Genomic DNA, 18,287 nt, shown 5'->3' on the forward strand with positions numbered 1-18,287 from the left:
TATTCTTTTATTTTTCTTTAGAAGTGTTGGCTAGAGTGTAGAGTTGGGTCTGTTTCCCAAAAAAGTGTCCAGAAAACACAAAAAGATTAGCTTAATGGGTGTTAAATGTGCAGGGACCAAATCAGCAGAAGTCTACAGAAAATTGATCTGGTGCACCCATCGATGGAACCACTGATGGACCGTCGTCCCTTTGATGGTCTATCCTGCACAATCGTTGACACTATCAGAACCTTTGGTTCTGATATTTTAAAAATTTACTAAGTGTCCCTCGACGGACCCCACTGACGGACCGTCCTCCCTGTGACGGTTTGTCATGCACAACCGTCGACGCTGGCAGAACCTTTGCTTCAGATTTTTTAAAAATAAATATTCTGATTGTCCTTCGACGGAACCCACTAACGGACCGTCGTCCCTTTGACGGTCCATCTTGCACAACCGTCGACACAATCAAAACCTTTGTTTCTGATTTTTTCAAAAATTCTTCTATGTGTCCCTCGACAGACCCCCATGACGGACCATCGATGAATTTGTCAGTGGGTGCTGCACTTCTACACTGCCATTCAATTATGTGTGTTACTCTTGTGTTTGATGCTTTTAAATGTGTTACAGGCTTCTAGTGGTACTAATAACTTATCTTTGTAGCTACATATGGCACCTAAGCAAGACCGTGTCTACTCGAGAAGGCGTTCTAAGTCTGTCGCCCCGTCGAATCAGATGGTCAGAGGCTCAGACGATGAGCATGTCCCGGAGTAAGTGACACATGGCACCCTCACTCCTACCCGTGGTGCCCCGACCCACAGATTCGTGCCCACGAAGGTGGCTTTCAGCAGAGTCACTGCCTCCCAGTCGGAAGAAGAGCGCATACTGACCGACACACCTTCTGGGTCGGCTGCACATTTTGAGGGAGCATCTGGTTCCGAGGAGGCTTCCGGTTCTGAGGAAGCGTCTGGTGTTGTCGAGGTATCGAGTTAGAGATAAGGATGAGTCTCGGGCACGGAAGAAAGAGCGCAATGAGTTGGAGGCAGCGAGGAGAGCCTCGCTGATTGATTAGGAGGCCCGCCAGTTGAGAGTTATAGAAGTGGCTGCTGGGGCGTCTAGCTCCAGAATTTTTGAGGCTGAGAGGAGCACTACTAATGGTGTTGTTATTGCTGAGGACACCACTGATTGTGTCCCTAATATAGAAGGAGCGGGTTCCGGGAAATCATACCCATCAACATATTGATCGTTGGATCTTTGCGCCTCGGGTTTACTTCACCTACCACCTTAATACTTTTATGCATTGGGGACAATTTCCTGTATTTTTGTTGGGTGTGGGGTTAAAGGGAAGTGAGTGCTACGGTGAAGTCTGAGTAGCCCAACTCACGATCCTCTCTTGGGGTTATCTTGTCTGTTTTCTTTTTCTCCAAGAGACTGGGTATTTTATTGTTGAACCGACATGTTGGTATATTATGTACATAGTATGGAAATTGAATTTGAAGCATGATGGCTAAACAAAATGATATCCTTATTTAAAGAATATGTTGCATGACTAGGCATAGTAACTGATGAATGTGTGGCTCTAAGCATGACATAGAGATACACCATGACATGACCTTAAATCTAAAACTTGAAGTTTCTGATCATCTGGTAGAGTAATGAAATGTCAAGTGAGTGTGAGGAAAATTTGTATAGTCCACCATTCGTACTGAGCTAGAACTTGCCTGGTTAGTCCTACTAAAAGTAAGTCGTGATAGACAATTAGGAAAGGATCATAGACCCTTGTTCAAGATAGCCAATCTTTAGCCTATATAACAGAAAACTGAATGAAATTAATCCCTTCTTGATCTAAATGATTTGAGCTTAAAATAGACCTTTCTTTTTCACCCCAACTGATCTTTTCTGGGAACAATGTGTTGGTCCTGGTCCTTCCTTGGACATGTGCACCTCCGCTTATGCCAAAAGCATAAGTTGAAGGTGGATAATGCACAAAACTACCTTATCGTGGCCCTTACCCAACCTTGGGTATTGTGTAGCTTGAGTCATTGCAAAACCATGAGTTGAGGGTGGCTAGTTGAGGAAATCTCCGGAAAGTGGGGTTGAATTAATAAAGAAAGAGAAAAAAACAAAAGAAAAGTGATTCAAGAAAATTTGAAATCAAAGTGAAAAATTTAAAACAAAAAAATTACTTACCCAAAATAATATAATGATAAAAAGGTAGGACACTTAGCCGTTATATCAAGAAGGGAAATAAGTCACTAAAATACATCCAAATGTACCCTACCTGACCCTGAGCCTAAGTTACAATCTAAGAAAGTCCTATCGTGATTCTAAAAGTCTATTATGGTGAACTTAAAGTAGTGAAAATAAGGGAAAGCCTATGGCAATAAGTATAAATGAGGTGTGAAATTGTTCTGAGAGCGAATGTTGAAAAAAAATAATCCCTTATACTCAAATTGAAATCATTGTGTGAAAATGAGATTGTTGTTTTGAAGCGAGGACACTAGTTGCAATAACGGAAAATTGGTACCTTTATGAGAGGTCAAAGAGGATAGGTGTCAGTGTGCGGTGAGTCTGTGTCATGGTCTGATCCACATGAGCGAGCCTAATAGTGAGAGCATGCATAAACATAATGAAAATAATTGCGATTGATAGCCAGATGATTACGAAAGCTAAAATGAGGATACTCTTGTACAAAGGTTTTGTGGTGAGTCATAGTGCGACGGCTTGAGCACAAACAACGAATTTAAGTTGAGGGTGTTGATGTATCGTTGTTTCACAGGACTTTAAATGCTTTTTTCTTAAGTTTAGTGTGTGTCTAAGGCCTTTTTGTAATAGTTTTAATGTGTTTTTCTCTTCGTTTGCAGGAAAACTATCCAGAATGAAAACGCGAAAGAACTGTGGTGAAATTAAAGAAGTGATGACCTAAGGAGCCATCGACGGTCCTTCGACTCCTCGACGATACGTAGGTGGCAAACGTCGTCTGAAGAAAATATTGCTGAAGAAAGATCGGGGAATTCTTACCAAGTGTGGGGATACGGAAGCTATCGACGGACCTTCATCTCGACGACGAACCGTCCTGCACATCCGTCATTGCTAACAGAAACTATCCCCAGTACCCGTCTTGAAAATATTTTAAGTGTTGAGAAATGGAAGCCATTGACGGACCATCGTGCACTCAACGGACCGCCATACTGGTCCGTCGATGATAACAGTGAGTTGGAGAAGAAAGCAGCTGAAAAAGATTCTAAGTGTGAAACGACTTGAGGCCTCGACGGTCCATCGTGGCCTCCACGATCCATCAGTCCGGTCGTCGAGTCAGACGCGTTTTTGGGCAGATTTTCCTTAAATAGATTTTTCAAAATTTGATACGCTCAAAAGTATAAGCGGTCATATCAAGTAAAGAACGCAAATATGAGGTTGGGGTAGATCCCACAAGGAAAATAATTTAGACTTAACTTTAACCTACAATTACTTCTATTTAATCAAGTCCTTTTCAAAAACAGGTAATATAAGGGTGGTTTTAAATAACAGAAGGAATTAAATATTTCAGAGTAACCAAGTAGCAAGTTTGAATTTTGATATTTATCAAGTGATGAGAGTAACTAGGGCATAAGTGTTCCCCCACAGATTCATAACGCGGTAATTCTAGCTATAACAATCTTTTCCTAGTATCTTGCATGCAAAGTGGTAAGTTATGTATCCCTAATTCCTTGGTACGGCAACTAATGAATTTTACTCCGCACCTTGGTCTGGCTACGTGTGTATGTTTTACTAAACCTTACATTTACCTCATATTAAGCATCATAATCGATGTATGGCTTAGTTGTTAATTCGCACCAATCAACACTAGCCTATTAGATAGTGTATACTAAATCTACGTTGATAATTCTTTTCATATTATGTACCTCTTTTGTCCGGCAAGTATCAAGAAGACGATTTCTAACGCGTGCACTCGTTAAAAAGACTTCTAAACAAAAGAATTATCTATACATGCAAGTCACTATTCTAGAATTGTTATTTTAGTTAATTTTAATTTTTTTATTACCAATGGTTCCGACAACTCTAGCTATGATTTTAGTTACCCATGTTCATAATTACAAAATTGATATTAATTAGACAAGAATTCATGTACATACTTTGATGAAATTTAAGAAAATCTAGAAAATCACTTGAATTCGAGAAAATAGTTTAATAAAACATTCCTAAAAATGAAGTATTTTCAAAAACTCAATATTCAACAACCAATATTACAAATTAGTAAAATAACCAAGAGTCTAACCTCAAAAATGAGATTTTTACAAGTATTTATAATGAAGAAATCCTAACATAAAAAAGGAAATCTTTTTAATGAAAATCCTAACATAAAAAGGAAATCTATTTAAGGAAAGTCTGAGTCGACGACCGGATCGATGGACCGTCGAGGTCACGACGGACCGCCGAGGCCACGACGGACCGTTGAGGCCTCCCGTCGTTTCACACTTAGAATCTTTTTCAACTGCTTTCTTCTTCAACTCACTGTTACCATAGACGGGCCAGGATGACGGTCCATTGAGTGCACGACGGTCCATCGATGGCTTTCGTTTCTCTAAACATGGAATCCTTTTAAGACGGGTACTAGGGCTACTTTCTGTTGGCAATGACGGATGTGCAGCACAGCCCGTAGTGGAGATGACGGTGCGTCGATAGCTTCCTTAACCCCAGACTTGGTCATAATTCCCTGATCTTCCTTCAGCAGCATTTTCTTCAGACGACGGTTGCCACCTACGGACCATCGAGTGATCGACGGACCGCCGATGGCTCCATACGTCATCACTTCTGCAATTTCAGCACAATTTTTCCATGTTTTCATTCTGGATAGTTTTCCTGCAAACAAAGAGAAAAATACATTAAAACTAGTACAAAAAGTCCTTAGACAGAAACTCATCTTAAGGAAAAAGCATTGAAGTTACCGTGAAACCACGGTACATCAAGCTGCTGCAATTCTTGAGAAGATTTCCTCATGAACGTATTGTTGAATAAAAAATAAAGCTTTTGCATCCTTCTTTCTGATTTATTTTAATATCTTCAATTCCTCTGCATCCGACTCTGCTACATCAGTGAACTCATCCTTGATCAAGTCCAACAATTCTTGAGACCTCAACAAGATTTTCATCTTGATGCTCCAAAACTCATACTTCTAACCATTGAAGACGGTACGAGGGGTTGTGAAGAAAAGGATATACCATTTGTTTCTATTACCTTTTTTTCTTCTTATATTTAACTATTTGGTTGTTTCATATCTATTTATCACCCAGGTCAAACGTTTGCTCTGATGCAACAATGTAGAACAAACAAAGAATAACTACAAAACTAAGAGCTGCACAAAGAAGATAAAGAAAATAATTTGTAGAAGTGCTTTCTTAATTAACTAGAAATATCTCCCTTTATAGGCTAACAGACTTCCACTTGACTAGAAACTAGAAAGACGCCAGAAAAATAGCAACCAAATAACAACCTAACAAAGAATCTTTTAACTCTTGGGAAGCTTGACTCGATCTATGACTACAGACTAAATCCTAAAAAAAAAAATTTCGTATGGTTCAAAGAGACAAACCTTGGCTAAAGAACCGTAAAAAACTACAAAGGGACCAAAAATCAAAACAAAACAAAGAAATCAAAACATCCATATCAACCAATGTTTCACCCCACCCGCATTTATACACAAACATTGTCGCTCATGCAGTTAAATAAAATATTAGCTCAGTTCAAAGGGTAAGGTAAACAACTCCGTGATCAATCCTCCATGGCATCGTTATCGGTAGCACCATCATCGACTTGTGTAGGGTCCAACTCGTTATCAGAATCATAGTTGACATCTGAAATGGTGCAAAAATTCTCCTCATCCGTCAGGACATCATCGTCAAACGGCTTTGTGAACTCCAAGCCAATGCCCAACAACGCCTCAGCATGATCATTCAATGGATAGCGTCTGTTGATCTCCAAGATCTCGACCACATTGGATGGGCGACCACCAATACTATGTCACAGCATCTCCAAGCCATAAATCCGCGCCATGATCAACTCATCTCGTCGGTGACGCTTTGCAGTGGTTATAGTGGGGCCTATGTCAGTGTCAAGCCCTTTGGTCCGTGTAATATCCACAACTGCTAGGTACAATGGGGACTTGTAGTCCAAGATCTCCTCTGGAACACCTGCAAGACGTCACATCTTTGTAATAAGTCGCCCAAATGCATATATGTGGCCCTTGTGTACCCCTGCCTTCAGCATCGTTGATTTTATAATAGCACCAATGCTAAGCTCCGTGTCTGTCATCAAAGCATACAACAAAAACACCCTCTTATGTGTAATATCCGTCTTGTGCAGGTTAGGAATCAAGCAGTTCATCACAATCTTCAAACACACCCTACATTCTCTGAGCATTTGAGAACATGGAAGAGATTTGTGATATCTCTTGTTGCTATGTTTGGTCCACCGAGCCATGGACTGTGGGCCGCAAAGCAAGTGGCGGATGGCCTGGTATGGAGGTATGATGTTCAGTCGGGTTAGAAACAATGAGTTCGTATCCTCAGGCATGCCCAATATAGCATTTATGCTTGTTATTGTGATTGGCACGTTCCTACCACGGATAGTGACAAAGTGAGATCGTATGTCTGGAACCCAGTTGGCATAGAACTCTCGAATAATTCTCAACGTTCACTAATCGATCTTAGGAAATAAAAACCCCATTCGAAGCCCTCTCATCCTCCGTATGATTTGTGGGAACTTACGAGCTAGGCTGTTACGATCGATGCACACATCAGAGAAGTAAGAAACCTTTGTGTGCTTCTTGTACAAATTCTTCACTTCCTTGGACACAAAATTTTGCCCATATTGTCTTGTCAGTCCTTGGGAGCCGAGGGAGCTAGTGGGACATTCCAACTCCTTGACCTCTTCTTTTGGGTGGCCTATGCAATAGATTTTTTGGGTCGTTGTGAATTAGACATAGTAACCTGCATAATTTCTTACGATATAGTCCATGGAGTGTATATTCATACACAAGACATGGATGGTGTGTATACACCACCCACACTTAGTTCATATTGCTACCAACTTAGGTACTCAGACTTCCCACAAGTTGTAGCATGGTGTACTCAGACAATCGGGGAGTGCAACACTTGATTAGACATCAAAAGATAGAAGACCCACACAATTAATTATCAAGTGCTACATTCGAAAAACCCAATTATAACTGAACACCAAATATGTCATTTGATTGTGTCCAATAGTCAAGAATTCAACAATAACACTCATTACAGACTCCTATTTCCCATCACCCTAACAACGTAACACAACAGTTCATGACTTCACACCCTCACTAACCCTAATAACCACATGTATTCCTCCCCACATAGAAAAATCCATGTTTTCTACTCAAGAATTTAAAATACATGCACTTGCAAGCAATTTTAACTTAGAACTAACATCAGCCCATCTTCCAATCACCCACAATACCTTAACAATCAATACCCTTCATCAATACTTGAAACAGCATGAAGATAGGAAGAGAAAATACCTGGGTGAAGCTTCAAAGCAGAAAATAAATGAGTGACGAACCCTCCCTACATGTGTGATATGCAAGGGACCAAGAAAATGGGGAAAATTTAGGTAGAAAAGAGAAGGTAGTTACGCGATAGAATAAGAGAGAATGGGAAAAATTGGGGAGAAAATTGAGGTTTAATCTAGGAAAGTGGGGGTTTGGTTGGTTATTTCATTTTAAATGGGTGGAACCCATTTTAATTTAATGAAATTTCTAAAAGTTATACATGCTCATGCGATGCGTGACCTACACGAGGTCTTCTGGTATTTTAATTCTAGTTAACCCAAATTATGAACTTGATCAGACGACACGGGGTTGTCACTCGATAGTTATTTGTTGTGACATAAAAAAACCATTTACCGTCTAACTCACATTTCTATTTTAGTCCGCAACGTGTGTGTGTTATGAGGCACTCTTTCTCAAATCTCATTAGTGAGGTAGGACCTACAACCTTATTAACAATGCGGGGCTAACACGAGGCTTACTGCCTCAAAGTTCTTCAGTGAGGTAGAATTTTTAACCTGCATCGCCACCTACCTTTGATACGAATTTCCCTTGGCGTCTTTTTCTGCGTCCCTACATTAACAACTCATTAATTTACCCATGATGGGTTGCCTCCCATCCAGCACCTTAGTTAGGGTCATGGCATGACTCATATTTTTGTGTATATTTTTTTTTTAAATTATTAAAACAAAGTACTCCTAAATTATTACAAAATGGTTTACTGTTTCCTCCTGTGTAGAGCCTAATTTAACGTCGTGACACGATCCATCTCATGCCTCACTCATCATCTAGTGTGAGTGCTTCTACCTCACGATCCACATCCTTGCCAAAATAATGTTTAACCCTTTTATAATTTACAAGGATTGTGGGACTGTATTCATTGTTTGTCAATTCAACCGCACCATATTGGGTCATTTGGACTAGTTCGAATGTACCACTCCATTTATATTGGAGCTTTCCTTGGAACATCTTCAACCTAGAATTGAACAACAACACTAGTTGACCAGGCTGGAAGGTCCGTAACACAATATGCTTGTCATGCCACCTTTTAGTCTTCTCTTTGTATACCTTTGCATTATCATAGACATGAATCCTAAACTCCTCCAGCTCATGCAACTGTGTAACCCTTTTTCTTCCAGCTAACTCGGCATCCAGATTCATCTTCTTTAGTACCCAATATGCCTTATGTTCCAACTCTGTCGGTAGGTGAAAATTTTTTCAAAACACCATTTGATAAGGAGAAGTACCTATCGATGTCTTATATGCAATCTGATACGCCCATAGGCGTCGTCTAGCTTGTCAGCCCAGTCCTTTCTCTGGGCATTCACAGTCTTTTGAAGGATCTTCTTTACCTCCTTGTTTGATACCTCCACTTGACCACTATTTTGGGGATCTTAAGTCATTGCAACTTTATCCCTCACCTCATACTTAGCCAACATATTATGAATAAAGTTATTGATAAAATGCGTACCTCCATCGCTGATTATGGCCCTTGGCGTTCTAAATCTGGTGAAGATGTGTTTTCTGATGAACTTCACAACTACTTTGGAATCATTTGTTGGTAATGCAACATCTTCCACCCACTTGGACACGTATTCCACCGCGACTAGAATATATTAATTACCGTGGGACGCTGGAAATGAGCCCATAAAATCTATTCCCCACACACCAAGATTTCTACCTCCAGAATATTTTTCAATGGCACCTCATGTCTCCTTGAAATGGAGACCACCCTTTGACACTATCACAGCCTTTCACAAATAAATCAACATCTTTAACAAAAAAAGGCCAAAAGAAACCAGATTGCAATACCTTCTTTGTTGTTCTTTCACCCCTATGATTCCACCATAAGTTGATGCGTGGCAACTCTCCAGCACTTGTGGTACCTCCTGCTCAGCTATGCACCTCCTCAACATTTGGACAGGACCCTACTTAAACAAATACAACTCATCCCATATATAAAAAAAATAAGCATCATACTTCATTCTCTGCTTCTGGTGTGTTGATGCCTCGGGTGGGAATAACCCACTCGCCAAAAAGTTTACAATCTTTGCGTACTATGGTACCTATGCAATGCCGAGTGCCAAAAGTTTTTCATCAGGGAACTCTTCATGAAATTGACGTGCATTCGCCACATGAGATTAGTCCTCTAATCTAGATAGATGATTGGCTATTTAGTTTTTTTGTTCCCATCCTATCTTAGATCAAACTCTTGAAGTAGAAACATCCACCTGATCAGTGTAGGTTTTGCATCCTTCTTTTTAAAGAGATACTTGATAGTCGTATGATCAGTGTAACTATCACCTTTCTGCCCACTAGATATGACCTAAATTTGTCAAATGCATACACCAAAGCCAACATCTCATTCTCAATCACATTGCAGTTTGCTTGGGATGCATCTAGTGATTTACTCGCATAGTATATGGTGTGAAACATCTTGTTCTTTCCTTCCCCCAATACTGCTCCAACAGCTATATCACTAGTATCACGCATCATCTCAAATGGAAGCTCCTAGTGGGGCAATAAGGATAGTAGCCTAAATTATCTTATGCTTTAACATTTCGAATGCTTCCAAACACTTCTCATCAAACACAAATTTCATTTGTTTCTCTAATAAACTACATATGGGTCTTCTAGTTTTAGAAAAGTCCTTGCTGAACCTCCTGTAGAAGCCAGTATGGCCAAGAAAACTTCATACTTCCTTCACAGATATTGGAGGTGGAAACTTCTCATTCACTTCTATTTTTTTCTTATCCACCTCCATCTCACTCTAAGATTCCTTGTGTCCCAGCATAATTCCTTCTCTCACCAAAAATGACACTTCTCCCAGTTTAGCACAAGATTGGTTTCCTCACATCTCGCAAGGACTCTATCAAGGTTAGTTAGACACAGTTCAAAAGAGTCACCAAAGATCGAGAAGTCATCATAAATACTTCCACAATGTCTTCTACCATATCATGGAAAATTTCCTTCATGCATATCAAAAAAGTAGTTGGGCATTATATATACCAAATGGCATGCATTTGAACGCCTACGTGCCATATGGACATGTGAATGTGGTCTTCTCTTAATACTTGGGTGCAATGAAAATCTGATTATAACCTGAATACCCATCAAGAAAACAGTAATACTCTTGTCCAGTTAACCTGTCCAACATCTGACAATGAAGGGTACCGGATAGCGGTCCTTTCTGGTAGCTTCATTGAGTTTCATGTAGTCCTTGCATATCCTCAACCCAGTCACTGTTATTGTGGAGATCAATTTATTCTTATCATTTGTCAACACTGTCATTCCACCCTTTTTGGGATATACTGCACTTGACTTACCAATTTACTCTCAGATATAGGGTATACTATCCCTGCATCTAACCACTTAATCATTTCTTTTCTAATCACATCCGTCATCAAAGTAGTGAGTCTCTGCTGATGTTGTGCATAAAACTCTCAAACTTACTTCTCAAATAAGAAGTAAAGCGATCGTATCAAGTAAAGAACCCAACTAATGAGGTTGGGATCGTTCCCACGAGGAAAATAGTTCAGACTTAACTTTAATCTATTATTACTATTATTTAGTCAATTATTTCCTTAGAAAATAAAAGACAATAAAAAGGAGGGGGGGTTATTTTTAAATGAATGAAAATAACTAACTAAATTAAAGTAAACAACTAACAGAATCGAATCTTGGAGTTTAATCAATTAATAAAAGTAACTAGGGTTTAAGTGTTCACCACAGGTTCTTAACTTGATAATTCTAACAATAACAATTCTTTCCTAGTATCTTGCATGCAAAGTGATAAGTTATGTATTTCTAAATCCTTGGTCCAACATCTAGAAAATCTCACTCCGCACCTTGGTCCGGCTACGTGTGTTGCTATACTAACACTTACTTTTACCTTATATTAAGCATTGTATTCGATATTTGACTAAGTTATTACCTCGTACCAATCGACACTAGCCTATAAGATAGTATACACTTAATCTATGTTAATAATTCTTTTCCTATTATCTACCTCCTTGGTATGGCAAGTAGCATTAAGGCGAATTCTAACGTTGGTCATCCGTTAAAAAGACTTCTACACGAAAGAATTATCAATACATGCAAGACACTATTTTGGAATTGTTTTTTTAGTTAGATTTTACCTCATTGTTCACCCATGGTCCCCACAACCCTAGTTATGGAGTTTAGTTACCCATAGTCGTAATCACAATCTTCATATATTTAATATAAGAATTCATGCACTTACTTCTATGAGAAAGAAAAAAATCCAGAAATTCACTTGATTAATCAACAAAATCACCAACAATCAATTCCAGAAAAAGTGTAACAATCAAAAAGTATAATATCAAAGAGTTTACTAACAAAGAGTCTAACACTAAAAAGTCTAACAACCAAAAGTCTAACCCCAAAAACGAGGTTTTTCAAACTATTTATAAAAAAACAAAAACCTAATAAAAGAAGGACTCTAATTATTGAAAATATGTCAAAACTCAGTTGGGTCGACGGACCTCGTGACGGACCGTTGTGGTCACGACGGGCTGTCATGGCCTCACACGTCCATACTTCACAAATTCTTCTGCTGCTCTCTTCATTACCCTCAAAGGCAGGTAAGACGGACCGTTCCAAGCACGACGGTCCGTCGAGGGTCTCCGTTCCATAAAACTTAAACTTCTTAGAAATTGGGTACTGGACTATTCTCTGATCATTGCGACGAACCCGTAGGAGGGACCATCGTGGCCATGACGGTCCGTCATGAACATTCGTAATCCCACACTTGATCAGACTTCCCCATCTTCCTTCTGCAGCTTCACTACGCTGCCACCTACGGACCATCGCAAGCTTGACGAACCGTCATAAGCTCCGTAGGTGGTAAGTTTTCTGCATTTCTTGCTCAAAAACTTAAAGGTTCATCTTTGGACAGATTTCCTGCAAATAAAGAGAAACTTACATAAAATCAATACAAAAAGGCTTTTTAACACACACTAAACTTAAGGAAAAATCATTAAAAATACCGTGAAACCACGGTACATCAACACCCTCAACATAAATTCGTTGGTTGTCCTCAAGCGATGCACTATGATTCACTACAAAATCTTTGTACAATAGTATCCATATTTTAGCTTTTGCAATAATTTGACTATTTATCCTGATCAATCTCATCATGTTTATGCATTTTATCACATTAGGCTTGAATTATGTGGAATCAGACCATGATGCAGACTCACCACGCACTGACACCTATCCTCTTCAATTTCTCACCGAGGTGCTAATATTTCTGGTATTGTACTTAGTGTCCTCACTTCAAAATAACATCCTCATTTTTCACACAATGATTTCAGTTTGAGTATAAGGATTACTTTTCAACACTCACTGTCAGAACAAATTCACAACTCATTCATACATACTTCCATAAGCTTGCCCTTATTTTCACTGCTTTAAGTTCGACATATAACTCTTAGGATCACGATAGGACTTTCTTAGCTTGTAACATAGGCTCAGGGTTAGGTAAGGTATATTTAGGTATATTTTAGTGACTTTTTTCCCTCCTTGACATATCGGCTAAACATACCACTTTTTATCATTTTATTTTGCCCAATTTATCATATTCTTTCACCTTGCTATTTTCTCTTCCTTCTTCATTTGTGTAAGTAACTCTCTTCTTTTCTTGCTTGTATTTACTATATTTTTTTAATTTTTTTTTTCACTTTTCTTTCAACCGGTTCTTGACTCACTTTACTTTTGTTCTTTCTCTCCCTTTGTTCTTTCAACCCCACTATACAGAGCATTCCTCATAATAGCCACCCTCAACTCATGGCTTTGCCATGGGTCAAAGTACACAATTCCCAAAGTTGGGTCAGGGCCATAAAAAGGGTTTTTTACTGCATTAGCCACCCTTAACTTATGCTTTTGGAATAAGCTGAGGTGCACATGTCCAACGAGGGACCATGGCGAACACATTATTCTCAGAAAAGATCAGTTGGGGTGAAAAAGAACGTTCTAGTTTAATCTCAAGTCATTTGGATCAAAGAAGGGTTAATTTCATTTGGTTTTCTTTTATTTAGGCTAAAAATGGGCTATATTTAACAAGGGCCTTTCCTAATTGTCTATTACAACTTACTTTTAGAAGGACTAACCAGGCAAGTTCTAGCTCAATACAAATAGTGGACTATTCAAATCTTCCTCACACTCACTTGACATCTCATTACTCTACCAGATTATCAAATACCTAGTTCAAATTTTAGACTTAGGGTCATGCAGTCGTGTACCTCTATGTCATTCTTAGGGCCACACATTTATCAATTACTATGCCTAGTCATGCATCGTTTTGATTTCATCAAGATATCATTTTAGCCATCATGCTTCAGAATTAAACTATGTACACAAGATATATACATGCCAGTTCAACAATAAAAATAATAAATCTCTTGGGGAAAAAGAACACAAGCAAGAAAACCCCAAAAGAGGATCATGAATTGGGCTACTCAGACTTTACCCTAGCACTCACTTTCCATTTACCCCACCCCCAACAAAAAGATATGCAATTGTCCCCAATGCATAAAAAAACTAAAATAAGAGAGTGGTACGTGAAGCAAACCTGGGGCGCAAAGCACCGACGATCAGCAAGCTGGTGGGTCCGGTTCCCAAGAACCCACTACCTCTATAGTCTAGACACCCTCAGTAGTGTCTTCATCAGCAAAAGCACTATCAGTAGTGCCTCCCGCATTCTCCACATCTTTGGAGCTAGATTCCCCAACAGATGACTCGATAGCCCTGATCCGATGCGCCTCCTCATCAGCAAGCGAGGCTCTCCTCGCAGCCTCCATCTCACGGCTCTCGTTCTTCTGTGCTCTAGCCTCATCCTCCTCTTGACCCTTGCTCCTCTTGGCATGCTCTCGAGGGTTAGGAGGTGGAATCTCAGAAATGGCGAATAAGGCAGCCATTAGTGTGTCCTTAGCAGGCTCTGCAGAAGGGGACTCAGACTCAGGCACCCTAGCCTCTAGGATCATATCAATTATCCACTCGCGGAATCTCAACCACAGCCTGAAGGGTCGACACGTCCACCTGAGGGGCTGGCCGGGCTAGCATCCGCAACTCAAAAGCGTCCAAGCGCTGATGAACCTCAGCGATCTTCCGCTCTGTGTGTTGGACCATTTTACGCTTCAAGCGCTCCTACGCCTTAGCAATAGACCTTTGCATCCAAGGCTGGATGTGATGCAGAAGTATGGCCATCTGAGCTTCTAGCTTTTGGACCCTAGCAAGCGGGACCAGAGCGGGGAACGGGGCTGAGCGAGAGGAGCTAGAGGTAGTGCTACTATCGGGGATAGACTCGACTGGGGTAGTGTCAGTGGTTTCAGAAGCAGCCTGCGTAGCCGTTCGAGCATGTGCTACCGTATCAGCCAGATTTTTACCAAATGGAGGCAACTCTAGAAGGGGCCCTCTACGTGGAGCCAACTCATTGGCCTCATCCCTGATGAGGCTGATATCATCAGTGCCCAACGGAGTCTTGAGCTGATCAATGTGCCAGATGGGCACACATGCGGACCTGCATAAGGAAAATATCGTGCACGGAAACGGGTAAGTAGTTGTGACCTTGAAAGCCCTCTCGTGCATGACTGCCTGTAGAAGCCAAGCGAAGTCCACCTCAAACGGGGCTATCATCGCCTCCATCAGAACTGCGCGATCCTATGTGACTATGTTATCAGTAGTCGTGGGGGAAAGGAAGTGGCGGACAATCAACCATGAGAACTTAGTCGTGCAGGTCAAGTTAGCCTTCTTGATAGCTCCCTTCGTCTCCATTACCCAGTCGGCACCCTCTCCATCAATATACAAGTGCAGGGCCATCCACCTCTTGGTGGTCTCTGTCAGCGATGTGCTCACGCCAGAATTGGCCATCTTTTATAATTTTCCACCGATAGTCGAACTCGGCGGTGAGAGGGGTCCAGTTGGCATCAAAATCCACGCCGTACAGATACCGGCGGATGGCGGGCAGGGAGATGTCCACCTGTATGCCGCGTACTCAAACGTGCTCAAGTGGGTCCTGTTTGGCGGGGGCAGGCCGCCTATGTATTTGTGATCGGAGAATAGCCACGTAAGAGGCGTAAAACTCTCGGACCAACTCCTCACTATAGCGGCCTAAAGAACGAGTTGTCCACTCTAGCCGGTGTCTGGTGAAGAGATTGTGGATCTCTGGCATGGTGGGGAGACTTCCCGTAAGGACCCGCCTCTCCAGTGTAAGGGTACGTGTCATGACGCCTTTATCATTTAGAAACTAGGCGTCGGAATACACTTGGTATTGCCCGTCGACACACCACCGGTTGGGCTGGTCAACAACCAGGGTGAGAGTACTAGTCAGTGAGCGTGGAGTTGAATCAGGACAGTCAGCCTCATCAGACGAGGTAGACTGTGCAGTTGTGGCGGGTGCAGGGACTTCTGCAGACCCGGAGACTTCCTCCGACCACGAAACTCTTATGGAGTCAGACGCTCCTTCTTCATGTATAGCTGACCCAGAAGGTGTGCCAGCCAGTATGCGCTCCTCATTAGACTGGGAGGCAGTGACTACGCCGGACGCCACCTTTTTGTGTGTAGCTCTAGTTGCACGTGCATCTCATGATGGAGTGGCATGGTCTGGTGTCACGTACTCGGGATCATGTTCATCATCAGTGCCTATAACCAGTCGGGCATATGGGGCGACAGTGTTTGAAAGCCCACGTGCGTAAACTCGATATTGTTTTTGTGCCATTAGAGATAGTACCTGTAAAGAATCAATATTAGTACTAGAAGGAGCAAACAAGACAAGTGAAAATGACACAAAATAAATATAAGAGCAAAGTTGTAATGACATTTCTGCAGTAACAGTGAAACACGACGGACCAGGAGACGATTCGTCGTGAGTACGACGGACTGTCATGGGGTCCGTCATGTCTTACTTAAAATTATGTTTATGTGGAGACTCCTGAAGGAAAGTCTCTGACAGATATGACGGATAAGCAGGACGGACCGTCCTGATAATGACGGTCCGTCTGAGATGTCCGTCAGAGGACACTTGGAAAAAAATTGAGACCATTAGGACAAGGTTCTCTGACCGTCATGACGGTTGTGCAGGACGGATCGTCAAGAGTATGACGGTCCGTTGTAGATGTCCGTCATAGGACACATAGAAAAAGTTGGAGACCCTTATGAATAGGGTCTCAGACAACCAAAATGGATTTGCAGGACAGACCGTCGTGGGAACGACGGTCCGTCCCATATGCCCGTTGGTGGACACTTAGAGAAAACGAACAGTGGGGTGTTGGGGTGTTGGAACAGACCCTATGATGGTCCGTCGTGGGTACGACGGTCCGTCATCGGGGTCTCGTTCTGTCATTCAGTGACAGAACTGAGGATGCCACATTCATCCTCTGTGACTCACATGGAATACTTAGTGTTAACCGATATGTTCATAACCAAAATACCTAGCAAACTAGCAATGCTAAAGCACCTATTTCTCGAGTTTTAAGAAGACAATTTAAGGATTCTCAACCTAGGTCAGACAAAATTGGAACAAAGAATGAAGACCCACCAAAAAGGAATAGGCTAATACTAATTAACTCAAAAATTCAATGTAAATGGGTACAGATAAGAGACACATACCTGAGAAGAGGAGAAAAACAAGCAAGGGAGAAACTTGGTTAGCAAGAACAGAACCACAGCAACAGACTCCGACCAGTAGAAAGAAGATATCCGGAATTGGGGATTTGGGGAAGTGATCAGTTGAAAGAGAAATAGGAAATTGGAAGTTGAAAAGGGAGGGAATAGGAGAAAGAGGGAAAGAAATCGTTCAAATGAAGGGGTGGGGGTTTTTAAATGTTGACAATTTTTAAAATACCCCAGTCGGGTCGTGTCGGGTATGCTGGTTAATGACGCAACGAGTCCCCGATAACGGTCCATTGAAGATGCAACGGTCCGTCATGGATTCCGTTCCGTGTGCCCTAATTTTGAAAGATAATGAAAGACATACCTGGCACAAATGTGTTCATGTTAGGCACAAATGTGTAGATGTTTGGCATTTGGACATATAAACATGCCTAATATCACTTTTTCATTATTTCATGTTAGGCTAGTCAACATATTTTCATATTTACCTTTGTATTTTTCTTCACATCGATTTATAGGTGATGAGTGACAAGTCATTCTTCAAGTCTTATTCTTTTATCTTTTATTTTCTGCTGCATTTATCAAACAATATAAAAATTATATGTTTTACTCTATTTTCTTTGACTTCCTTTAAAAGACAAAAGGTTTATAAGGTTTAGGCCCATTTGGTCAACTAATTAATAACGGTCAAATTAATAAATTCGATTCCGAAACTAATTAGGAATTAAAGTTATTACCTTTTCAAATGCACTAGGAAATATGGTAGGCTATCTTTGTATAAATCATATTGTCTATAAGTCTGGTTAAAAAAAAATTAGTACTGCAATTTATTAATTTTCCAAATGAACAACAAATACAATTTATTAATTTTTCAAATATAATGAACTAGGAATACAACAATTTATTAATATCACAGATATAATAAACTAGAAATATAATTTACTAAATTTCGAATTATAATGAACTAGGAAAACAATTTATTAATTATCCAAATGAAATAATAAATATGGTAGGTCATCTTTATCTATATATTTTGTATTGTCAATGAATTTGATTTCAATACAAAATAGGAATAAAACTCATTAAATTCCCAATTAAA

At 40.5% G+C, this 18,287-nt stretch overlaps 1 protein-coding gene across 1 annotated transcript in view; it reads left to right on the forward strand.

Annotated features, from left to right (window-relative positions):
* LOC107006292 overlaps nt 1-1,222 on the forward strand; it is a 67,856-nt gene extending 66,634 nt beyond the window's left edge. Inside the window, exons 4-6 of the mRNA XM_027913789.1 lie at nt 643-749; nt 801-960; nt 1,052-1,222. Of these exons, the coding sequence (XP_027769590.1) occupies nt 643-749; nt 801-960; nt 1,052-1,222 (438 nt within the window). The remainder of the gene's footprint in view (nt 1-642; nt 750-800; nt 961-1,051) is intronic.
* Nucleotides 1,223-18,287: the final 17,065 nt, after the last annotated feature.

Source organism: Solanum pennellii, chromosome 12, assembly GCF_001406875.1.
Source record: "Solanum pennellii chromosome 12, SPENNV200".
Lineage (NCBI taxonomy): Eukaryota > Viridiplantae > Streptophyta > Magnoliopsida > Solanales > Solanaceae > Solanum > Solanum pennellii.